The sequence below is a fragment of the Heteronotia binoei genome, chromosome 21, assembly GCF_032191835.1.
Source record: "Heteronotia binoei isolate CCM8104 ecotype False Entrance Well chromosome 21, APGP_CSIRO_Hbin_v1, whole genome shotgun sequence".
NCBI classification, from domain to species: domain Eukaryota; kingdom Metazoa; phylum Chordata; class Lepidosauria; order Squamata; family Gekkonidae; genus Heteronotia; species Heteronotia binoei.
The window spans coordinates 16,150,819-16,176,148 of record NC_083243.1 but is presented as its reverse complement, the minus strand read 5'-3'; the positions used below and the strand labels follow the sequence as shown (position 1 = coordinate 16,176,148).

At 47.4% G+C, this 25,330-nt stretch overlaps 1 protein-coding gene across 1 annotated transcript in view; it reads left to right on the top strand.

The window, feature by feature from the left end:
- PPM1A (protein phosphatase, Mg2+/Mn2+ dependent 1A) overlaps nucleotides 1–14,479 on the top strand; it is a 28,094-nt gene extending 13,615 nt beyond the window's left edge. Inside the window, exons 3-5 of the mRNA XM_060261517.1 lie at nucleotides 140–248; nucleotides 7,464–7,521; nucleotides 10,983–14,479. Coding sequence (XP_060117500.1) covers nucleotides 140–248; nucleotides 7,464–7,521; nucleotides 10,983–11,012 — 197 coding nt within the window. The 3' untranslated portion in view covers nucleotides 11,013–14,479. The remainder of the gene's footprint in view (nucleotides 1–139; nucleotides 249–7,463; nucleotides 7,522–10,982) is intronic.
- The last annotated feature ends 10,851 nt before the right edge of the window (nucleotides 14,480–25,330 follow it).

Below are 25,330 nucleotides of genomic sequence, written 5' to 3'. Positions count from 1 at the left end.
TGACTTTACTGTAAGTCGCATTACAAGACGAGCCTTTAACACTATAGCTTGCCTTTTGATAAACCCCCCCCCCCAAGTACTGCAGTCTTTTCCATTGCATTTCAACTGAATTTACAAAGAAAGTACTTCTGATTCCCAGAAATCATCAAGAAGCAGGGGGAAGGAGCACCAGACTTAGTCCACGTCATGCGCACATTACAAACGGAGAACATCCCAAATCTTCCACCCGGAGGTGAATTGGCGAGCAAGTGAGTTTACGCTAGCCTAAATGTGCTTTTGCTTTTAAATTTGTGCATAAGACCGCTTTATTTTATTTTATTGGGGGGGGAAGCAGGGAGGGCGGGGTTGGGAAGCCCACCCAAAATAGCTTGGAACAAAAATGGGGCTTTACCGAGTGTTAAACCGAACCAGCTGTTTCCAATTTGGGATTATTTTTAAAAAAGGAAATGGAAGCCTGTGGCAGACAGGGAGGTGGATTCTAAAAGTAAACCCGTGTCATGCCGTAGCTGAAGAAAGGTCATGCTATTTTTAAGGGTGGCCTCATCCTTTCGCCAGAGTTCTCAAATATTAACCTCTTTTAGAGCTTAAAAGTGCAAAATTGTGGCATGCGTTCATAGTTGAGATCTGGGTTTTTTATGCTTTGAAATTGTTAAGGAATCTAGTTTTATGTTCATTAAGTTCCATGCTTATTCTGTATGTTCACATTTTTTGCCAAGATTCAAACTTGGTTTTCCTGAACAACAAAATAGGCCAATTTAGCATAGAATCCTGGAGATGGATTAAAAGGCTTCCAGAATTAAACTAGTCACAAAATATATAACCCAAGGAAAATATACAAGATCAGATTTTGATGTCTTGTTAACGCCGTTAGTGTCAAAATACTTAATATGATGTCAGAATTGCCTCTGTAAAACAATTATGTTGTCTAATCAGAGCGTAACGGGGCCATTCACTTTTGCCAATCCAGCTGTTTCCTTTTTAACTTAATGTAGTTATTTCAAGCAATTTTATACCAAAGTTGAAGACCTTTTGGCTGCCTTTGCACTAGAGAACAGTTGAAGTGATTTGAGATGATTTGAGAACATTGCAGGTGTTGTTTACTGTACTTCACCGTTCAGTAATAACAAGCCAAGTCAGTTGTAGAACTTCCCTGTCTAAAGTAGCCTGCTGTAATGGCCTACATTTCCCAGTAGTGGGTCGATATGTTGGGAATTCGTTTGACCCATTAGCTAAACCGATTTCAGGTAGACCCAGCTAGTTGGGAATGGCCAGTGGGAAATTTGATTCCCCTACCGGACAGATTTTTTTTTTTTCAGAACCTCCCCTCATTTTTTCTACAAGATAGGTTTGGGTCTGCTGTTCAAGAGTCAGAAATTTGAGCTCTATGGATCTTCTTCGTGGTCTCTGTGCAGTCCCACACATGGGATCTTGCCACTGACAACGGATCCATACCTCGGAGTCTCCAATAGCTCGCCTAGAGTGTTTTTCTGGCGCGCTTTCCGCTCGCCCTGGGGAGCAGGCATCGACTGCGCATGCCTGGAGCGAGCGGGAGGCGCCATTCCCACTCAGTTTCTTCCTTTCCGCCGCCCGGACAACACCTACCTTGCTTTCTCTAGGGAGCATTCCCGTTTGCTGGTACAGGCTGGATCCTTTCGGGACATCGGTGTCTCTCCACTCTATAGAGAGTCCTCCACTCAAGTCTCCACCCAGCAGGTTCGATCCCGCTCTCCGCTTCGACATCGTGATCTCCGCTCACGCTCTCCATACCAGGACTATTACCACAGTGGCCGATATGATTATTCCTCACGCTCTAGGTCACCATCTCCCAGACGCCGCCAGGTTTACCATCGTTACTCCCGTTCCCCCTCCGAGGAGAGTTCCCGTCGCTCTAGGTACCGTGAATTTGATGTCGAGCCCCACGTTCATAATGTATCGACTCCTCGAATCCAAGACTTCGAATCCCCTCGGTACCGTGAGTTTTCTCGAACCCGAGACTACGCATCTCCTCGATACCGTGAGCCTTCTTGTTCCAGAGACCAGGAGTACCTCTCTTCTCGGGGCCGTGAAACCCTTCGACTCCATGAACATCCTCGGTACCGGAAACTGTACAGAGAGCTTCTGATGGCCCGTACAGCTTCTGCCACCCTATCTGCTGCACCGGCTGCAACCTCTACATCAGCCTTGACTTCAACTGCCGAACAGGCTAAGCCTTCCGAGGAACTTGCATCCACTTCTGCACCTACTAAGCTTCCGTTTTCGCCTGGAAACGAGGAATCTCAATCCGAACTTGACAGTTCTGATCATTCAGACTCCGAGGACCCTCCTGCTTCTCCTGCCTCAGATTCGACACAGCCTACCTGTCTCTCCCCATCAGACAGTTCGAAGGCCTACCTTAACTTGATTACCACCATGGCTGAAGCCCTTAATCTCACTCTCCCGTCAGAATCACCTAAGGTCTCGGACATCGTCCACGATCTTGTTCAGGCAGATTTTCCAGCAGGATCACTTCTACCTATGTTGCCAGTACACCTAGAGGCTTTGCGTGAGGCCTGGGACAAACCTGCTTCGATCCCACCAACCCCGAAGCGCTTTGACTCCCTCTACAGAGTGCACGCGCCTGACTCGAAGTTTCTAGCCTCCCACCCGGCCCCAAACTCGATAATTGTCCACTCAGCAACAAAGGCCAAACCATCTCGGCACCCTACTCCACCTGATCGTGAGGGCCGGAAGCTGGACACCCTGGCTCGCAAGATTTACAGCCTTGCCTCAACCAACTCTAAACTCAATAATTACCTGGCTTATTTTGCGGCATATACATTTAACCTTGCCAACCAAATTACTCCTCACATCCCATCCATGCCTGAAACTTCTCAGAAAGCTGTGTCCAATCTAGTTTCTGAGCTATCACGAGTCTCGAAGCAGCAGATCAACACTGTTAGACATGCTGTTTCGTGCTCGTCTAGAGTTTTTGCCTCATCGGTGGCATTGCGTCGTCATGCCTGGCTGAGGTCGACCAACCTACAACCCAATATTAAGCAAAAAATTGAGGACTTACCCTTTGATGGGCTTGGCCTTTTCCATGCTTCTACAGATGAGGTCCTGATGTCCGTAGATGATGGCCACAAGAGGGCAAAGCGCCTTGGAGTTTCCCAGCCAGCCTCTCAGCAGTTCAATCGACCCAGATCTTGGAGACCGTCCTTTCAAAGGCGTCAGCGCTCTCCTAAGCAGTCCAATTATTAGAAGCGGAAGCCTTCCCAGCAAAAACAACCCTTCCAACAAAGGCCTCGCTCTCAGCCTGCAAAGAAGTCTGCTCAACCAGCCAAACAGTCTCTTTGACTCCCTTCTTCATCTCACTCCACAGCTGAACCCCTGCTATCAGACACGTCTTCTCCCGTTTTACCCAACCTGGAGCTCAATCACCACGGACTCTTGGGTGCTCACCATAATCCGTCTAGGGTATGCAATCGAGTTTGTTTTGCCACCTCACCACCACTACTTCACCATTACTCCACCATCCCCTCATCTCAAACAAGAGATTCTGGACTTGCTCCAAAAAAAATGCCATAGAACCTGTTCCTCCTCCTCACCATCGGGGGATGGGTTTCTACTCACGATATTTCCTGGTGCCCAAGCAAGACGGGGGCAAACAACCCATTCTGGATCTCAGGAGACTAAACAAGCAGATAGTCTACAAGAAATTCAGAATGATCTCCCTCCAATCCACCCTTCCTCTAATTCCGCAGAACTCCTGGATGGCATCCCTGGATCTCCAGGACGCTTATTTCCATGTGACCATCAGGCCTCAGCACCGCAAATACCTCCGTTTTGCCATGGGACATCATCACTTTCAGTACCGATCTCTCCCGTTCGGGCTGTCCACCGCGCCCAGAGTGTTTACGAAGTGCATGGCAGTGGTGGCAGCTGCTCTGCGCCTTTGCGACATTCCAGTGTTCCCGTATATAGACGACTGGCTGCTCATCGCTCCTACAGCACATCGACTGGCGAAGAATCTCAAAACAACACTCTCCCTTCTCACCTCCCTGGGCCTATGTGTGAATACTACCAAGCCCCACCTCACCCCAACTCAGGACCTACAGTTCATAGGTGCTCATCTCTGCACATCCCCTCATCTAGTTTTGCTCCCCGAGGATCGTGCCCGTACCATTATGTCCCTGGCTCAGGAGGTCATGCATACCCCAACGCAACCAGCAATCACCATTCAACGTCTTCTGGGCCTCATGGCTGTGACTACCTCTGTTCTACGATTCGCGAGAATGCGCATGCGGCATCTCCAGCTTTGGTGCGTTCGTGCCTACCATTCGCACATACAATCACAGAGCACCGTCCTCTGTGTGCCACAGAGGGTTCATCTCTCCCTTACCTGGTGGACAGTAGCAGACAATTTACTTTGTGGAATGCCCTTTGTTCTTCCTTCTCCGTCTGTCATCGTGACTACAGACGCCTCCAAGTGGGGGTGGGGAGCCCACTTAGAGGACAAGACTGTCAGAGGTCTGTGGACTGCGTCCGAGAGGGTTATGCACATAAACTGCCTAGAACTCATAGCTGTTCACAGGGCTCTTCAATCGTTCCTCCCGTCTGTAACCAACCGACACGTCCAGATCACAACCGACAATATGGCCACGGTCTTCTATGTCAACAAACAGGGCAGTACCAGATTTCTTCTGTGCCGCATAGCCATCCTTCTTTGGGAATGGTGCATTCAACACAATGTTTATCTGACTGCCATTCACCTTCCAGGAATAGAGAATGTCTTGGCCGATTCGCTCAGCAGGATTCGCATAGACGACCACGAATGGTCTCTCAATCCACGCTACTTGCATCAAATCTTTGCATGTTTCGGGACTCCCAAAGTAGATGTTTTTGCTATGGACAACACGAAATGCCCCCTCTTTTATGCAAGGAGAGGCAATGATGCTTTCCTTCACAACTGGAAAGGTCCTCTTCATTACCTTTTTCCACCAACTCCTCTGATCACCCGATCTCTGCTCAAGATTGCTTGGGACGGTACAGACTGCATACTGATAGCACCATGATGGTCACGGCAACCGTGGTTCACAAAACTCCTTCAAATGTCTCATCATATCGCCTCCCCTTGGCAGACGATCTCCTCACACAGGGTCACGGCCAGGTCTGGCACCACAACCCACAAATTCTGCGACTTACGGCTTGGAGAATTCAGCAACATCCTTACCACCGAAAGTAGCCGAAGTTATCCTGAATGCTCAAAAGCCGTCTACCAGGCGCTCATACCAGTGCAAGTGGAAGCGTTTCTGCTTGTTTGCATCTTCCCATCTTAATCCTGAGTCTGTACCTCTTCCTTCGATCTTGGAATACCGCCTGTCTCTGCAGGTGTCAGGTCTCAGCTACTCTTCCTTGAAGGTGCGCCTTTCAGCCATTTCTGCTTTCCATGAGCCCATTGACGGTCAGACTGTGTTCTCCCATAGACTATCCAAATCCTTCTTCAAGGGCATGTTGCACCTTCACCCTTCCATCAAAACATTTGTTCCTGTTTGGAGTTTGCCGTTAGTTCTTTCACAACTTATGAAACCCCCCTTTGAACCCTTGGCTACTGTGGCCCTTCTCTCTTGGAAGACCACCCTGTTGGTCGCTCTCACTTCTGGCAAGCGGGCCAGTGACTTATGTGCCTTCCACTTTGACCCACCTTATACAGTTTTTCATAGCAGCAAAGTAGTCCTGAGAGCAGACCCCGCTTTTCTACCCAAAGTTGTATCAAAATTTCATCTTTCAGCTTCTACTTCGTTACCTATGTTCTTTCCTAACCCGAAGGACTCTGGAGAAAGAGCTCTACACACCCTCGATGTCAGAAGATCCTTGTCTTTTTATCTCTCTCCTACACAACCGTTCCGTAAGGACCCTAACTTGTTTGTGGCCTATGGCAATCCTCATAGAGGATGCAAAATTTCTACCCAGAGACTCTCTAAATGGGTATCCATTGCAATCCGGTTGTGCTACGAACTTTCTAAGCAACCCTTACCTGAAGGCCTTAAGGCTCACTCGACCAGAGCAGTCTCTACCTCCTCGGCCTTCCTGGAGGGCGTCTCCCTAGAGGACATCTGTGCTGCTGCATCATGGTCCTCGCCATCCACGTTCGTCTCGCACTATGCCTTGGACATTCGTGCCAGACGGGACGCCTCCTTCGGCCAAGCGGTCCTCAGGTCCATCTTCCATTGAATTCACCCCAGGTGAGTGCATTCTTTTGTTGTGACTATTAACATGGTTTTTTCCTTGCCAGCACCCACCTTCCTTTGACTTCAGCTGGCCAGTCACCCATGTGTGGGACTGCACAGAGACCACGAAGAAGATAAACAGGTTGCTTACCTGTAACTGATGATCTTCAAGTGGTCATCTGTGCAGTCACACAAGCCCATCCAGCCTTCCCCTCTGCTGGCTTTTTCTGCCTTGGTTTTTACCTCTGTAGACTGTCAGTAGCGGCTGGAAGAAACTGAGTGGAAATGGCGCCTCCCGCTCGCTCCAGGCATGCGCGGTCGATGCCTGCTCCCCAGGGCGAGCGGAAAGTGCGCCAGAAAAACGCTCTAGGCGAGCTATTGGAGACTCCGAGGTATGGATCCGTTGCCAGCGGCAAGACCCCATGTGTGTGACTGCACAGATGACCACTCAAAGATCATCAGTTACAGGTAAGCAACCTGTTTTTCTCTACTCCCCTGATTTCTACTAGTGTTGTCGAGTCTAGTGGTTGAATGATTCTTCTGGAAAAGAGGCAGCTGCATCAAGCATCAGAACTTCTCACTGGCTGGGGCTCAGGCTTTCCGGCCACAGTGATTAACATCCCACCCAACTGCCAAAACAGTCTATAACACGTTAGATCCCTGGGCACAAACCCCTGGATTTTCCCCTTCCTTCCCCTTCCCACAGTGGTTCTCCTGTGATCCTTGAAAAGGGATCGCCAAGTGTCAGAAGTTCCTACAAAGCCACTTGGTATGACAGGCTGCGATGAGGAGGGGGAAATGGGTGATTCCTCCACCAGTGTTCCCTCTAAGTTGAGTGAGTGTGAGCTAGCTCACAGATTTTTTAGCCTCCGGCTCACACATTTTTGTCTTAGCTCAGGAAGGATGGCTCCAGAGCACAATTCATGCAGTAGCTCACAATCTTAATGCCAGGAGCTCACAAAGTAGAATTTTTGCCCACAAGACAGCAGCTTAGAGGGAATATTGTTCCCCACGCCCCGCAAGGAAGTTCTTCCGGATGCAGCCCCCTGAACTGTGATAGGGGAAGGCTGCTTCTAAAATCCTTTCTCTTTGCATTCACTATTGGTAGGATCCAACCTATTGATAAAGGTATGAAATTGTAACATACGGGAACAAAGTATCTCTGTTTTAAGGATCTTAAATTATGGTTCGCCTTTTGAGAAATGTTGACTTCCTTTAAAGCTTCCTTTTCCTTTTTCCTTTGCCTTGCTGTAGACGGGGTTTGATTGAAGCAGTTTATAACAGACTGGTTCCTTATAGAAATGATGAGACTGTGAGTATTGCTTCTATTCCCGGGTGGTCCTTTCTGCTTGTTTTAACTTTGATTTGAAGGTGGGGGTTAAGAACATAAGAGAAGTCATGTTGGATCAGGCCAATGGCCCATCCAGTCCAACACTCTGTGTCACACAGTGGCCAAAAAACCCAGGTGCCATCAGGAGGTCCACCAGTGGGTCCAGGACACTAGAAGCCCTTCCACTGTGCCCCCCCCCCCGCAAAAGCACCAAGAAAACAAAGCATCACTTGCCCCAGACATAAGAACATAAGAGAAGCCATGTTGGATCAGGCCAATGGCCCATCCAGTCCAACACTGTGTCACACAGTGGCTAAAAAACCCAGGTGCCATCAGGAGGTCTATCAGTGGGGCCAGGATACTAGAAGCCCTCCCCTTGTTGCCTCCCCCCAAGCACCAAGAAGTCAGAGCATCACTGCCTCAGACGGAGAGTTCCAACAATACACTGTGGCTGTTAGCCACTGATGAACCTCTGCTCCATGTGTTGATTCAATTCGCTCTTGAAGCTGTCTATGCTTGTAGCCACCGCCACCTCCTGTGGCAGTGAATGTCATGTGTTAATCACCCTTTGGGTTGTTTTTCCAGACTTAAAATTTACCCCACCCGCAACAGACTTGTCCTGAAAATGCAGGCATGGCTTTCCATAAAACTCTTGACCAAAAAAATGTAACTATCCCTTCAGGGCTTTGGGCATGAAAAAGAAAATTCACTGTTTGTAGGAAAACGTCTTTGGCTGCTGCATACATAATATCCGCTGTGTCGTGCCATAGAGTGGTTGAGCAGAAGTCAGGTTCTTGGCTGAACTTATTAGGTACACATTAGCTTATGCCAGCTCCTTTTAAAAAAAAAAAACTGACACTTGCCTCATGCATTCATAGAGCATAATTCACTGGTCACAATTTCCTAGTTTCACTAACTGCACTTGTCACTCGTCAAGACGCGAGCCAGGCGTTGTGCTCTTCTGAACAGCTCACCACTGACCATTTGTCCATTTAGCTGTTCTGTTTTCTTTTTCTCTCTTCACATTTTCTTATTTTCATTCACATCTCTCTCTTTCTGCTTTTTGAAAAAAGCTTCTTTTCTGTTCTTTAGGAGTTCAAGGGAGGAGTACAGGAAAGCTCTGCTCTATTCATAATGACTGAAAATCCTCCCCCTCGAGTATTCCAAATTTGTCCTTTCCTCCCTGCTTGTCTTTTACGCGTGTGGCTTAGGGCTTGCCAGCTCTTAGTTGGGAAATACTGGGGGGGGGACACCTCAGTAGGGTATAACGCCATAGACTCCACCTTCCAAGTGGCCTTTTTCTCCAGGCAATCTTTGTTGCCTGGAGATCAGTTGTAATCCCAGGATATCTCCAGCCTCCACCTGGGGGTTGGTAACCCTAATTTGTGACCATATGTCTTGGCTCTGGAGAACTTCTGAATTTGTAATCAAACAAGCATGCTTCTAATGTCGAATAAGTAACCACGTACCCTCTTTGGATGATGATGATGATATTGGATTTATATCCCGCCCTCCACTCCAAAGAGTCTCAAAGCGGCCTACAATCTCCTTTCCCTTCCTCCCCCACAACAGACACCCTGTGAGGTGGGTGGGACTGAGAGGGCTCTCACAGCAGCTGCCTTTTCAAGGACAGAGTCTCAGAGCGGCCTACAATCTCCTTTCCCTTCCTCCCCCACAACAGACACCCTGTGAGGTGGGCGGGGCTGAGAGGGCTCTCACAGCAGCTGCCCTTTCAAGGACAGAGTCTCAGAGTGGCCTGCAATCTCCTTTCCCTTCCTCCCCCACAACAGACACCCTGTGAGGTGGGCGGGGCTGAGAGGGCTCTCACAGCAGCTGCCCTTTCAAGGACAGAGTCTCAGAGCGGCCTACAATCTCCTTTCCCTTCCTCCCCCACAACAGACACCCTGTGAGGTGGGTGGGGCTGAGAGGGCTCTCACAGCAGCTGCCTTTTCAAGGACAGAGTCTCAGAGCGGCCTACAATCTCCTTTCCCTTCCTCCCCCACAACAGACACCCTGTGAGGTGGGTGGGACTGAGAGGGCTCTCACAGCAGCTGCCTTTTCAAGGACAGAGTCTCAGAGTGGCCTGCAATCTCCTTTCCCTTCCTCCCCCACAACAGACGCCCTGTGAGGTGGGTGGGGCTGAGAGGGCTCTCCCAGCAGGTGCTCTTCAAAGGACAGAGTCTCAGAGCGGCCTACAATCTCCTTTCCCTTCCTCCCCCACAACAGACACCCTGTGAGGTGGGTGGGGCTGGAGAGGGCTCTCACAGCAGCTGCCCTTTCAAGGACGACCTCTGCCAGAGCTCAGGCTGACCCAAGGCCATTCCAGCAGCTGCAAGTGGAGGAGTGAGGAATCAAACCCGGTTCTCCCAGATAAGAGTCCGCACACTTAACCACTACACCAAACTGGCTCTCCGCATGTGGCTTAGGGCTTGCATGTTGCATCAATGTAGTGCAACTGCCCTCTGCTATAGCTGCTGAGAAGGTCATTTTAAAATTCATTTTAAAGATTCGACGCCTTTCCTCTTGATTGCTGCCCCCCACTCCACCCCCATTGCTAGGTCCCATTCTATCAACCAGAAGCAGTCGGACCCATATTGCAGATTCGGCTATAAGAAGAAGAGCCAGTTTGGTGTAGTGGTTAAGTGTGCGGACTCTTATCTGGGAGAACCGGGTTTGATTCCCCACTCCTCCACTTGCACCTGCTGGAATGGCCTTGGGTCAGCCATAGCTCTCGTAGGAGTTGTCCTTAAAAGGGCACCTTCTGTCAGAGCTCTCTCGGCCCCACCCACCTCACAGGGTGTCTGTTGTGGGGGAGGAAGAGAAAGGAGATTGTGAGCCACTCTGAGACTCTTCGGAGTGGAGGGCAGGATATAAAACCAATATCATCTTCTTATAGCCGAATCTGCAATATGGGTTTGACTGCTTCTGGTTGATTGAATGGGAGCTAGCAAGGGGTGGAGCAGCAGTCAAGAGGAAAGGTGTCGTATCTTTAAAATGAATTTTAAAACGAACTTCTCAGCAGCTAAACAGGGCTAGCATTGAAACTTTCCAGCCTGTCCCGTTGATGTCCCTGAAACGCTTTGAAGCCCGCTGAAGCCTTCCGCTGCAGAAAAGCTGAGACGGCACATGTGCGAGTAACTTCTTGGTTGAATCATTAGCCAAGTTAACTCTGACATCTGCAAAATGGCCTGCTTTGAAGTTAATCATTTAAAGGCGAGGTCCAAACTGAGAACAGCCTTGTGCCTTCGTTCTCTTGCCAAATGCTCGAGAGAGAAAAAAAAACTTTATCCCCAGAGAAAAGCTCATTTTAAAAAAGAAGAAAAAAGGAAAATCGAAATCCTAAAATTATCCACGTTTCTTCCCTTTCCAGTCTGGATTATCCAGAAACTGCCGTAACTTTGGGCGCTCCAGACTTTAAAGGGGTTCCTTCTCTTTTCTTTAAGGACTCGGCGTCAACGGATGAAATGTGGTAAGACTGCCGTCTAAGCTGTGTGGAGTTTACATCCACCCTCCCCGTATGGAAAAAAGAAAACCGCACCCAGCTCAACAGTGACCCTTCGTAACGTCCATCCTCCGGATTACTTGAAAGAGGGCGGGGGGGAGGAGATGTGTTGGGGAAGGCGGCGACTCTCCAGGAAACAGCAGCCCCGCCACCGACGTAGCCCAGAACTGACGATCTTATTTTGCAAAAAAAAAAAAACCCCAACCACCACCCAACCCAGATCTTCTGTAAAAGTGATCTCAAAAAAACCCATAATGTTGTAAATTGGACTCTGAAAACCATTTTATGTTGTATGATTTCTGTTTTGCTTTTCTTTTCTTTTTTCTTTTTTTTTCTTTCCTTTTTTTTTTTTGTAAAGTGCAATTGTGGTTGTACAAAATGCTTATTTAATAATGAACGGCTTTATGTCGCTCGAGGTTAGATGAAACGTTGGTTGTGCGACGCAACAAATACCCGGCCCCTCCCTCCCCTCTCCCCCTTCCGTTCCTATTTGTGCTTCTGGATTGCAGGGAACAGCAGCCTAGCCAGCGTTCAAATGCTCAGGAGGCGCACAGAAAGATTTTTCAAAAGGGGGATATTTTATATAAAAACGGAACACCTAAGCTAAAATCACTGTTAACTCGAGTGTGGAAGATAACTGGAATGCAGTTCATTCTCCGTCAGACTTTTAAAATGGTCTCCCTCTTGAATTTGTCTGGGGGAGCCTGAAGCGCCCACTGAAACGTGTAGTGGGGGAGCGCGGGGTCTGGAGCAGAAATAGGGACGGGTTTGCCAGCGTTGCTGTGATAGCTGCAAATCGGGGTGGGGTGAGGACAGTGGAGTGGGGAAGACTGAAAATGCCTTGCTAATGCGCACCTTTTTAAAAGAACAAATCATTTCGGTTGTATCCTGTCGCTCCGCTAACGGCAGAACTCTCCCCTGGTGCAGGATCTGTATCACAGAGCCGAGCTGCCGTGAGCGCAGCAGATCAGCAAGGGTTTGCAGCCCTTTACCCTCAGTTAATTTTTTCAGTTCATAAAAGGCTGCATCTTTCTGTATCCGGTGGGCGCCCGCCCTGCTTTTTTTCTCCCGATCGGCTGGGTTGGCTGCTGTTCTGAGTAAAACGTTTTGAATTCCAATTTTATCAATAAAGCTTGATTTAACCAACGAAAGATTTAACTATGTATGTGTAATTCCTTCCCCCCCCCCCGCCTCCCTTCTGAAATAGTTGTAAATGAGATGTCATATTGTGGATAATTATTTTTTATTGAATCGTTGCCCATTTCTGAAATGGGAAGAACTCTCAACTGTTGCCCTAGGCGCAGGTGAACTCTTTCCCCCTTCCTCCCCCACCAGTTAGTAGGTAGTATGGCTTGAGAAAATGGAATAATCTTATTGACATGAGGGGGTTTTTTTTCCTGATTTTTTAATTTCGAGATAATCTCCTGGAGTTTATATTAATGAAAATTCATTTGTCAGAACCTGACCGTTTTGCCCTTTTACAGTATGTTTTATATTTCCCCTTTTGACTTAGAACAAAAAAAATCCCCTCGCCTAGTGATTTAACAATATGTGTCATTTGAAATGCAGCATGTTCAGAGTATTTAAGTGTTCAGATTTAATTGACGTTTAAACCCCCCCCCTCCCCCGTGAAATAATACAAGTAATTTTGACTTTTCTTCTACAGAACATACGAAAGTAACTTTTCGGATTGGTCCGACGATTGCAGGATTACTATTTCATACACCTTGTATTGTGTCTTTTTTTTTTTTAAAGTTGAAGATATTGTATGATATGTAGCTTTCTCGACGTTCAGTCAGCGGATGGCCCCCCCCCCGATGAAAAAAGGAAAATCAACACAGTATGAATAAGTTGTAGCAATGTAGCTAGAAAATTTTGTAAAAAGGTGTAAAATGTACCTTTTTATAGGAAGCGATGTATAATGCATTTTTTTCTATATTTGTCTTTCCCTCTTAACTTTGAAATATACATTGGTGTGTATATATAGCCTTAAAACTCATTGCAGAATTAGGGATTGCTGAACAGTGAAACAGTAACCTAAGAAATTTGCTCAATTTAAGGGTAGCGTTATACCAGCAAACACATTATTTTATTCCTCGTTTGAGTAGGGTGCTTGACCCAATGATCATTGTATTCGGTTTGTAACCCACCCACCCCCCACCCCCGTTCAGAACATAAATGTAAAAGTACTGTTTGTAAAGCATTATCAATTTGGGGGTTAAGCAACCAATCCCTCACTGGATCTGCGAATAAATTCTTGAAACAAACCATTTCACTGAGTTCAAACTAGAGAGCTGTCAATCATAGCTTCACGAGCAATGAATTAAGACGTACATTTGAAACGCTCCGTAGGAAATGCTATATGGGAAGGCTGAACCGGCTTTTAGCACTGGAAAGAAAACTTAATTTTTTTTCCTATCTGAAAGTAGTAGGTGGTAGTTCTAAAAACTGCAAAACGGGGTGGAAAACTTAAGTTTTGGAATCTTAAAAAAAAAATTGTAGAAGAAAGCCATATGTTAAACAATAATTGTAAGTGTCATAATGACATAGCACGTACTTTAAACTTGCTACAGGTGCACCCTTAAATATATATACATGTATAGTTACTATTACTACTATATATATATATATATATATATATATATATATATATCAGAGGTGGCCAACGGTAGCTCTCCAGATGTTGTTTGCCTACAACTCCTATCAGCCCAGCCATTGGCCATGCTGGCTGGGGCTGATGGGAGTTGTAGGCAAAAAAACATCTGGAGAGCTACCGTTGCCCCCCCCCTGAAATATATAATGTGTATATATATACTCAGGGCCCACTTTGTAGCAGGAGCTCCTTTGCATATTAGGCCACACACCCCTGATGTAGCCAATCCTCCAAGAGCTTACAAGGCTGTTCTTACGGCCTACTGTATGCTCTTGGAGGTTTGGCTGCATCGGGGGGGAGGGGGGGGTTAGGCCTAATGTGCAAAGGAGCTGCTACAAAGTGAACCCTCTGTATTCTATATACACACACACACACTACTAGTGCTGTTAAAGGGTTGTGAGCTACAAGAAGGCTCAGCATTTGTAGATTTCCCTTACCTTACCTTGGGCACTTTAAAGTGGTCAATGCACTGTGGTCAGTTACGCCTGCTTCTTAACACTGCTATTTTATGTATACCAAAATGAGATTAAATCCATGTATTCAGTGCATCACATATTCTAGCAAGGGAGGGGGGGTCTCACCCTCGTTCATAAGTGCAAAAAAAAGGGGGGGGGAAGCACTTTTTCTTTTTTTGCAACTTTAGAAAAAATGCTAAAAACGTTGGAACACCTCAGGGGCAAACGCAGCAAAGCTTTGGAGAATTGTGTGCTATTTATTTCTTGAACTGGAGGGGGAGGCGCGGTTTCCTGTGTGCTGATGAAATAAAGTAATACGATGGTCCCACATTAACTTGGAGGGTGTTACTGTTTTGTACATCTGTGGTGTTTTTTTTTGTTTTTTTAACTTTCTATATGCATGCTGCTTTGTATATCTTCATCTTTTGACAGCATTAAATTTCTGAGTAGTATTGGTGAATTCTGAGAATATGCAGTGTTTGGGGTAACACTGGGTTGTTTATGGTGTTTAATAGCAAGGGGTTTTTTTTACCCTACCTTTCTGTGTCCCCCTCCCCGCCGCCCTAGTCACCAAAGTGGCTAAGGAAACATAGATTTTCATCTCAAGAGCCGTTAAAACCAACACAAAAATACATCATTAAAACAAGTTGGATTGGACATTGGATTTATATCCCACCCTCCACTCCGAATTTTAGAGTCTCGAAGCGGCTCAAGGTCTCCTTTCTCTAACTCCCCCACAACAGACACCCTGTGAGGTGGGTGGGGCTGAGAGAGCTCTCCCAGAAGCTGCCCTTTCAAGGACAGCTCTGCGAGAGCTATGGCTGACCCGAGGCCATTCCAGCAGCTGCAAGCGGAGGAGTGGGGAATCAAACCCGGTTCTCCCAGATAAGGGTCCGCACACTTCACCACTACACCGAACTGGAGGGGTGGGTGTGCAAAAGGTGAGCAGTATTTAGATGGGAGGCCGCCAAAGAGTGCCTGGGGTTGCTAGGCAGAGGCAGGCAGTGGCAAGCCACTTCTGAATGTATCTTACCTTGAAGACCTCTGTGGCGGACCAGTCCTGCGTCTGCTAGATGGCCCCGGCCCTGCCCAGCCCTTCCTGGTATCCTGACCTGAAAGGGCTGTTCCACTTTGCTGCCCCCACTGTCCCTCTCTGGGCTCTGGTTAGGCGGGACAGCCTCCTAACCTCCCTCTGGACTCGCTAAAAACCCTTCTTGGGGCTTCCTAGGGAATCTTTGGGGCTCCCCTGGAGATTTGGCAGCCAGCTGCTGTGCCACATCTCTCCACCCTCAGGGTTCCCCAACCCACTCCAAGTGTTTGGGGGAACTAGGTGGCACAGAGGGACTTTCACTTTACACCGGCAACATTTCTTTAAAATATACAGCTATTTACAGGCATTTTAAAAAAGCGAACAGAAGAAACCAAGTAGGGAGAAAATGTGCCTTCTCTCCCTGTTCTGATACTTGCCCTAACTGGATGACATGCAAGGCAAGCCCTTTAGACCAGGGGTGTCTCACTCATTTGTTACGAGGGCCGGATCTGACAAAAATGAGCGCTATAAAATGTAATGCCAGGGAGCAGAGATAAAACTTTGTAAAGAACACGAACACAAAGATTTTTTTTAAAAAATGAAACATGCTTAAAACATTACACCTGTTGGTCTTAAAGGTGCCGCCTTTGTACCTCTCCTGTGCGATCCAGGGAATTGGACAAAGGAAGCTCTGGCTCTTTCCTTCCATCCCCAGGGGACCAGGAGGGAGAGTAGCCTCAGCCAGTAGATGGAAGAGAGGCTTGGGTCAGTAGCTCTGCTGTGCAATTGAGGGAGCCTGGCAAAGCAAGCTCTCCCTTCCCCCTTCCTGAAGGGAGGAGCCTCAGCCAATGGAGAAATAGAGTTTTTGCTCTGTAGCTCTTGTACTATTGAGCAAGCCTGGCTAGGCAAGCTGTGATGCAGAAGGAAGCAAGAGAAAGGAAGAAGGAAGCAGAGGACAGCGGTTGCTCGGGGGCGTGATCTGACCCCCAGGCTGCGTGTTTGACACCCCTGCTTTAGACGGTTGCAAGCTTGACCGTACCTTCCTCAGACTGTTTCCATACTAACTGCCTGACTGCTAACTTTAACTGACTGTTTTCCTGCCCCAAATCTATATAAAATGCAGTTCCCGCCCCGCCTTCTGGGAGACCAGCCTGAAAGACTTCCTGTCTCTCTAGGGGGCCTCCTCAGAATTGCTGTTTCCAGACTGGAGGGTAGGGGGGAGGAGGAGGAAGAGAGTAGGCCGCGTGAAGCCTTCTTCAACTTTGACAGCCTCTCCTGCCAACTCGCAGACAACCCTAGCCCAAAATGGCATTTCTCCACAACCTCGCAGGGGTTGCTGTAAGTCTTAGAAGCATAGAATCACCGAGCTGGAAGGGGCCATAGAGGCCATCTAGTCCAACCCCCTGCTCAATGCAGGATCAGCCTAGAGCAGGGGTGTCAAACTCATTTGTTATGAGGGCCAGATCTGACACAAGTGAGACCTTATCGGGCCTGGTCGTGTCAGGCTGGGCCGTGTGTGTTCCCATTTAAGATTAGGTTGTTAGCCAAAATGCCCTCAAAACGAGGTTGGGGAATTAGTTAGGTGGGCACCTGGCTCACTAGGAATCTTTTTACCAATTTATACCAGGCTCAACCATCCAGAGGGTAATTGCTCAATAAAAGGACTCTAATTTAATAAAAACCAATTGTAATTTATTTAGAATAATAGTTCTTCCACACAAGATAAAAATACAAAACAATCACACATTCACACAGGTCTAAGAAACACAGATAGATTGATAGGGGAACATATAAGGGTAGACAGACAGGGTAATATTTACCTCTCGCAGACTTCAAGGAAGGCGACAGTTGAGGGAATGGGGGAGGACCCGAAACTGATCAGGAATTGGGGATGGATCTATGCAGCGGGAGGTGGGTTGCTGAATAGAAGCACACCTGTGGGTAGCTAGTCCACAGGTTATAAGGCCTCATCTGTGCCCTTGGGGGATGGGAGGCTCTGTGATGACCATGAGGGCTGGACATCAGCAGAGCCAATGGTGAGTCCTTTGGTGACATCCAATTGGGTGTTTGCTTTGACCAATTAACTTCACCTTCGTCCTGGGCACCCTGGAAACTTCCAGGTTGCGACAGGGCCTGGGGCGGCTCCAAAGGTGTCAGTATGGAAATGGCTAGGTACTTGGGATTAAGTGGGCTTATCTGGGAAGGTGACAATAGGGAATCAAATATTGATCTAGGTATCCCCGGTGGAAACAAAAGGACTTGATTGTGACAGGAGAAGTTCTTCCTCTTTTCTCATCATCTTCTGGGCAGGAGTTATTGTTTAGGGTATTGCCCGGCAATCAGGAACATTAGTTGAGCTGTTAATCCATTCATGGGGCAGATGGGTTGCTTGCGAGCCAAGGGTGACACAGGGTGTGTACGTGAGCCTTCCACTATGAAGGAATGAAGTCCAGTCTGGCAGGAAGATGGCTACGAGTGGTGTTAGCCCTTGGTTCATGGAAAACAGGCTAGAAACTGCTTGCCTGTACAGTTCATGGTGGTGTGGCTTCTGCCACTGCAGTGGCCAAGACTGGACACACAAGGAGTAGCTGGCAGCTCATTTGTAGAATGCTGCTGCAAAGCTGAGGCTTATAGTATCCACATAAGCCTTAGAAACTGTAAGCAAAGTCCACTTCTTAGAGCAGATGTGTGAGAGTCAAAACTCCAGGCACCCTGGCAACCATACTGGTGATCACGATGTCCATATGTATGAAAAGTAGGGGGCTTTCCTTACAAGGTAGATATAGAAAGAGCCCCGTGGTGCAGAGTGGTAAAGCTGCAGTACTGCAGTTGGAGCCCTCTGCTCACGACCTGAGTTCGATCCCCGGCGGAAGCTGGGTTCAGGTAGCCGGCTCCAGGTTGACTCAGCCTTCCACCCTTCCGAGGTCAGTAAAATGAGTCCCCAGCTTGCTGGGGCGGAAGCATAGATGACTGGGGAAGGCAATGGCAAACCACCCCATAAAAAGTCTGCCATGAAGACGTCGTGAAAGTAACGTCACCCCAGAGTCGAAAACGACTGGTCCTTGCACGGGACTACCTTTACCTTTAGCAGATATAGAATACTTTATAAAGGACACAGACAAACACAATTAAATATTTTAAAAAAACAAAACTTAAAACATGTTTAAAACATTAGCACTTGTTGGTTTTAAAGGTGCTTTCTTTGTATTTCTCCCCTGGGATCCAGGGAACTGGGCAAAGGAAGCTCTGGCTCTTTCCTTCCCTTAACCAGGGGACCAGGAGGGGGAGGAGCTACAGCCAACAGAAGGAAGAAAAGCTTGGCTCAGTAGCTCCACTGTGCAACTGAGAGAGCCTGACAAAGCAAGCTCTCTTCCCCCCCCCCTTCCTCCCCAAAGGCTCCTCAGCCAATGGATAAAATAGAGGCTCTGTAGCTCCTGTGCGATTGAGCAAGCCTGGCAAAGCAAGCTGTTACGCAGAAGGAAGCAAGAGAGAGGGAAGGAGGCAGACAACAACCAGTTGCTCGGGTGCCTGTTAGGAGCCCTCTGGGGGCCTGATTCAGCCCCCAGGTCGCACGTTTGACACTCGTGGCATAGAGCATCCGTGACGAGTTCATCCAGCTACTGCTCCAAGATTGCCAGGGAGGGGGAACTGAGTCGCTACCTCCCTCGACAGCTGAGCCCACTGTTGAACAACGCTTAACTGTAAGTTTTTCCTACTATCCAGCCGGTACCTTCCCGCCCTTAATTTAAACCCATTATTATGAGTCCTCTCCTCTGCTGGTCACAGGAACAGCTCCCGGCCTTCCTTCTAGTGAAGGTCCTACAAAGACGTCAAGAGAGCAGTCCCGTGACCCCTCAACCTTCTCTGCTCCAGACTGAACCTTCCCAAGTTCAAGTCGGTTGTGGCTTGACAGTGAAAAGGTTTTTACACATCTACCTGTAAGCTGAAAACCTTCTTCCTAATAGCCACTGATGGGCCTCTGCTCCATATGTTGCCACAATGCCCTCTTGGAACTGTCCATGCTTGCAGCCGCCACCACCTGTGGCAGTGAATCCCAAGGGTTAATCATCCTTTGGGTGAAGAAGGACTTCCTTTGATCCGTTCTAACCCCGACTGCTCAAGAGCCCCGTGGCGCAGAGTGGTAAAGCTGCGGTACTGCAGTCGGCGCTGTCTCTGCTCACGGCCTGAGTTCGATCCCAGCAGAAGCTGGATTCAGGTAGCTGGCTCCAGGTTGACTCAGCTTTCCTTCCTTCCGAGGTTGGTAAAATGAGTACCCAGCTTTCTGGGGGGGGGGGGGGGAGTGTAGATGACTGGGGAAGGCAATGGCAAAACCACCCCGTAAAAAGTCTGCCGTGAAAACGTGAAAGCAACGTCGCCCCAGAGTCGAAAATGACTGGGGCTTGCACAGGGGACTACCTTTTTTACCTTTAACCAGACTGCTCAGCAATTTCATTGAATGTCTACGAGTTCTTGGATTGTGAAAAAGGGATAACTACTTCTTTTGCTATCTTCTTTGTCCCGTGCATAAGCTTGTAAACCTCTATCACAGGGGTGGCCAACGGTAGCTCTCCAGATGTTTTTTGCCTACAACTCCCATCAGCCCCAACCAGCATGGCCAATGGCTGGGGCTGATGGGAGTTGTAGGCAAAAAACATCTGGAGAGCTACCGTTGGCCACCCCTGCTCTATCATGTCACCCCTCGGTCGATGTTTCTCCAAGCTAAAGAGCTCCAAGCACTTGAGAGCTATGGCCCCAACCTTTCTTCATAGGGAAGAATACTGACCTTGTTGGGCCAAGGGTCTGATTCAGTAGAAGGCTGCTTCACATGACTTCATGTGCGTGTACAATGCCATAGACTCCACCCTCCAAAGCACCCATTTTTTCCAGAGAACTTGCGCTCTGTTGCCTGCAGGTCAGGTCTGATTCTGGGAGATCTCCAGGCTCCGCCTGGAGGTTGGCGAAGCTAGGAAAAAACACTGAGTAAGATGAGATGGCTGGACAACATTACTGATGTAACTAACACGAATGTGAGCGGACTTCAGAGGATGGGGGAAGACAGGAGGGCCTGGCGTGACTTGGTCCATGGGGTCGCAAAGTCGGATTCGACTGTGCGACTGAACAACAACAAAAAGAAGCTGAATTTCAGACTGCAGATTTATACCCCACCCTTCTCTCTGAATCAGAGACTCAGAGCGGCTCACAATCTCCTATATCTTCTCCCCCCACAACAGTGAGGTGGGTGGGGCTAAGAGGGCTCTCCCAGCAGCTGCACTTTTAAGGACAACTCCTGTGATAGCTATAGCTGACCCAAGGCCATCTCAGTAGGTGCAAGTGGAGGAGTGAGGAATCAAACCCGGTTCTCCCAGATAAGAGTCCACGCACTTAACCACTACACCAAACTGGCTCTCTGTGAAATGACCCCTTTTCCCACAGATCAAGCACATGGCCAGTCTCTGTGATCTTTTGTCCCCATTCTAGAGGGGGCAGAATTACGCAAATTAGCCCCCCCCCCTACATGGAACACCTTTCTCTAGGGTTGCCAAGTGCAATTCAAGAAATATCTGGGGACTTTGGGGGCGGAGCCAGGAGACATTGGGGGTGGAGCCAGGAACAAGGGCGTGACAAGCATAACTGAACTCCAAAGGGAGTTCTGGCCATCACATTTAAAGGGACCGCACTCCTTTTAAATGCCTTCCTTCCATTGGAAATATTAAAGAATAGGGGCACCTTCTTTTGGGGCTCCTAGAATTGGACCCCCTGGTCCAATCTTTTTGAAATGTGGCGGGTGTTTTGAGCAAAGGCACCAGATGCTATGCTGCAAATTTGGTATCTCTACCTCAAAAAACAGCCCCCCTCCCACAGCTCCAGATACTCCTGAATCAATTCTCCATTATACCCTATGCTATGGGAATCTGTCTCCATAGGGAATAATGGAGACATTTCCTCCCCCCCCCCCTTTCTGATGACTCTGAAGCAGGAGGGCCCCCAAACCAGGGAATCCCCTGCCCCCGCCTGGGATTAAATACAAGAAAAGCCCCAGGGTAACACCGGACTTAAATACTTAACCACACTTAAAAGTATTAAACATGTATAATTGAGAACGATATGTGAAATAGCAAAGCCCACTCTAACAAGGGGAAATTCTACTTCCAAATAATACAACAAAGTAATACAATCTAACACAGTGCAATAATCAATACAAAAGCAGGTTGCTCTTGAGAAGTGAATTTCAAGCCAGTCCAAAAGTGTCTGAAGGACGCTGAGCCTAGGAATAGAAGGATCGTATTTCAATCCAGAGGAAGGCAATAGACGTCCCTACAGCTAGAATACATTCCCCGCCCCCCTTTTGGAATGTGTTTCAGGAACGGGGACATTGCTCTGTGATTTATGCAAACTGACGTTTAAGGCTACCCGAAACCGGATATTATCGATCTCCGGTACAGCTTTGCTTCTTTAAGTGGTCAAGTCTCAAGTGGCCAGAGAAGAACATTGTTGGCTGAGCCACACTTTTGGACAGGCTTGATATTTACTTCTCAAGAGCAACCTGCTTTTGTATTGATTATTGCACTGTGTTATATTGTATTACTTTGTTGTATTATATGTAAGTAGAATTTCCCCTTGTTAGAGTGGGCTTTGCTATTTCACATATTGTTCTTATATACATGTTTAATTCTTTTAAGTGTTCTTAAGTATTTAAGTCTGGTGTTACTGTGGGGCTTTTCTAGGGTCATCTAGTCCAACCCCCTGCACAATGCAGGAAACTCACAAACACCTCCCCCTAAATTCACAGGATCTTCATTGCTGTCAGATGGCCACCTAGCCTCTGTTTCAAAACCTCCAAGGAAGGAGAGCCCAACACCTCCTGAGGAAGCCTGTTCCACTGAGGAATCGCTGTGTCAGGAAGTTCTTCCTAATGTTGAGCCGGAAACTCTTTTGATTTAATTTCAATCCATTGATTCTGGTCCTACCTTTCGGGGTCACAGAAAACAATTCCACACCATCCTCTAGACGACAGCCCTTCAAGTACTTGAAGATGGTGATCATATCACCTCTCAGCCGCCTCCTCTCCAGCCTAAACATCCCCAGCTCCTTCAACCTTTCCTCCTACGATTTGGTCTCCAGGCCCCTCACCATCTTTGTCTGGACCCATTCCAGCTTGTCTATATCCTTCTTAAAATGTGGTGCCCAAAACTGAACACAATACTCCAGGTGAGGTCTTACCAGAGCAGAGTATAGTGTCCAGATCACATCACGTGATCTGGTCACTATGCTTCTGTTGATACAGCCCAAAATTGCATTTGCCTTTTTAGCCACCGCATCACACTGTTAACTCATGTTCAGTGTATGATCCACTAAGACCCCTAGATCCTTTTCGCACATACCACTGCTAAGACAAGTCTACCCCATTTTATAACCATGCATTGGATTTTTCCTAGCTAAATGCAGAACTTTACATTTATCCCTGTTAAAATTCATTTTATTGGTTTTAGCCCAGTTTTCCAGCCTGTCAAGGTCATCCTGTATCCTGTTTCTGTCTTCTTCTGTGTTTGCAACCCCTCCCAATTTAGTATCATCGGCAACTTTAATAAGCATTCCCTCTATTCCTTCATCCAAATCATTGATAAAGATGTTGAACAAAACAGATCCTTGAGGCACTCCACTTGTTACTCCTCTCCAAGAGGATGAGGAACCATTCACAAGCACTCTTTGGGCGCGATCTGTCAACCAGTTACAGTTCCACCTAACAGTAACAGGATCCAAACCACATTTTACCAACTTGTCAACAAGGATAGTATGTGGAAGCTTATCAAAAGCCTTACTGAAATCAAGATAAACAATGTCTACAGCATTCCCCTGATCCAGCAAGATAGTCACTTTCTCAAAAAAAGAGATCAGGTTAGCCTGACATGACTTGTTCTTGAGAAAACCATGCTGGCTCTTAGTAATCACATCCATTCTTTCTAAATGTTTCAGGACCGACTGTTTGATGATTTGTTCTAAAACCTTTCCGGGTATAGATGTCAAGCTGACAGGTCGGTAGTTACCCGGATCCTCTTTTTTCCTCCTTCTTGAACATAGGGACAACATTCGCCCACCTCCAAGAATTCTCAAAAATAATAGCCAGAAGCTCAGAAATTACATTCGCAAGCTCTTTTAGAACCCTTGGATGCAATTCATCTGGCCCTGAGGACTTAGTTTCATTTAAAGAAACTAGGTACTACCCCTATGCTGATCCTAGGTTGGAACTTCATATCCTCCTTATATGTTCTGTTTTTGCCATGTTGAGCACCGTTTCCCTCAGAACAGAAGACAGAGGAAAAGTAGGAATTGAGCAGTTCCGCCCTCTCTTCGTTACCTGTTACAATTTCACTTTCTTGCCCTCGCAGTGGGCCTACCATGTCCTTGCTCTTTTTCTTACTCTGAACATAAGAAAAGAACCCTTTTTTAATCTTGTATTTTACAGCCACGTATTTTACCTCAGGTCTCCTTTGTTTGTTGATTGCCCACCTGGGTATTGGTGACTCTACCTTTCTCTGTACCGTAAAGGGGAAGGTGTGTGACCACTTCTGTGGTTAACGGCACAATCTTAGGCCGTGTTATTGGAGTAATAACTGTATATGATTTTGGTCTATGTGTCAGAACACGGCTATGGAAAGCTAAAAACAGCAACCTCTAGCAACGTGAAGGTGACTTTTCTCACTCGATCTAATTTCCTTCCCCGTGCCAGCATGCAGATAACCAGTGGGCGATAACAAAGTGCCAAACAAGTGGTATTTTTATCTAAACAGATGGCCTACGTTTTGGTGTTTTTATTCAAACAACTTCGGATCTCATGTCTCCGAAAACCTGTTCCGCAGCTTCCTCCCCAAACCTTATTTTAAAGATGTGTTAAAATCTCTAGTTAAGGTTTTGAACCGTTCGTCGCTTTGGACAAGCTGACGCATAGGGTTGTGCGTGCTTGTGATTAAGCATCTATCCCAAGGAAATTTGCACAATCGCAATGAATCCTTAACAAAAATTATGACATACTTGAAAGGGTTTTGGTAAAATGCTCCTGAAACCCATTAAGCCATGGGTGTCGAATTAATTTGTTATGAAGGCCAGATCTGACATAAATAAGACCTTGTCAGGCCGGGCCATGTATGTCATAAAATATAATGCCAGGTAGCAGAGATATAAATTTTATAAAGGACACAGACAAACACAAAGACTTTTTAGAAACTTAAACGATTAGCACTTGTTGATCTTAAAGGTGCTTTCTTTGTATCTCTTCCATGCATAAGAACATAAGAGAAGCCATGTTAGATCAGGCCAATGGCCCATCCAGTCCAACACTCTGTGTCACACAGTGGCAAATTTTTTTTGTGGCTAATAGCCACTGATGGACCTCTGCTCCATATTTTTATCTAACCCCCTCTTGAAAGTAGCTATGCTTGAGGCCGCCACCACCTCCTGTGGCAGTGAATTCCACATGCCAATCATCCTTTGGGTGAAGAAGTACTTCCTTTTATCCGTTTTAACCTGTCTGCTCAGCAATTTCATTGAATGCCCACGAGTTCTTGTATTGTGAGAAAGGGAGAAAAGTACTTCTTTCTCTACTTTCTCCATCCCATGCATTATCTTGTAAACCTCTATCATGTCACCCCGCAATCCAGGCTCTCCGAGTTGTACAGCAGAGCTACTCAGCCAAGCCTCTCTTCCTTCTATTAGCTGAGGCTCCTCTCCCTCCTTGTCTCCTGGGGAAGGAAGGAAAGAGCCAGAGCTTCCTTTGAAGCAAGCTCTCCCTCCCCCCCTTCCTCCCCAAGGGAGGAGCCTTAGCCAATAGAGAAAGTAGAGGCTTTTCTCTGTAGCTCCTGTGCGATAGAGCAAGCCTGGCAAAGCAAGCTGTGATGCAGAAGGAAGCAAGAGAGAGAGGAAAGCAGATGACGGACAGTTACTCGGGGACCTGATAGGAGCCCTCAAGGGGCCTGATATGGCCCCTGGACTACATGTTTGACACCCCTGCTTTAAGCTATGATTCTAGGTCACATGGGCAGTGATGTGGGCATGTCACTGCATGTCAACAGAACTTGAGAGCCAGCTTGGTGTAGCGCTTAAGTGCGCGGACTCTTATCTGGGAGAACCAGGTTTGATTCCCCACTCCTCCACTT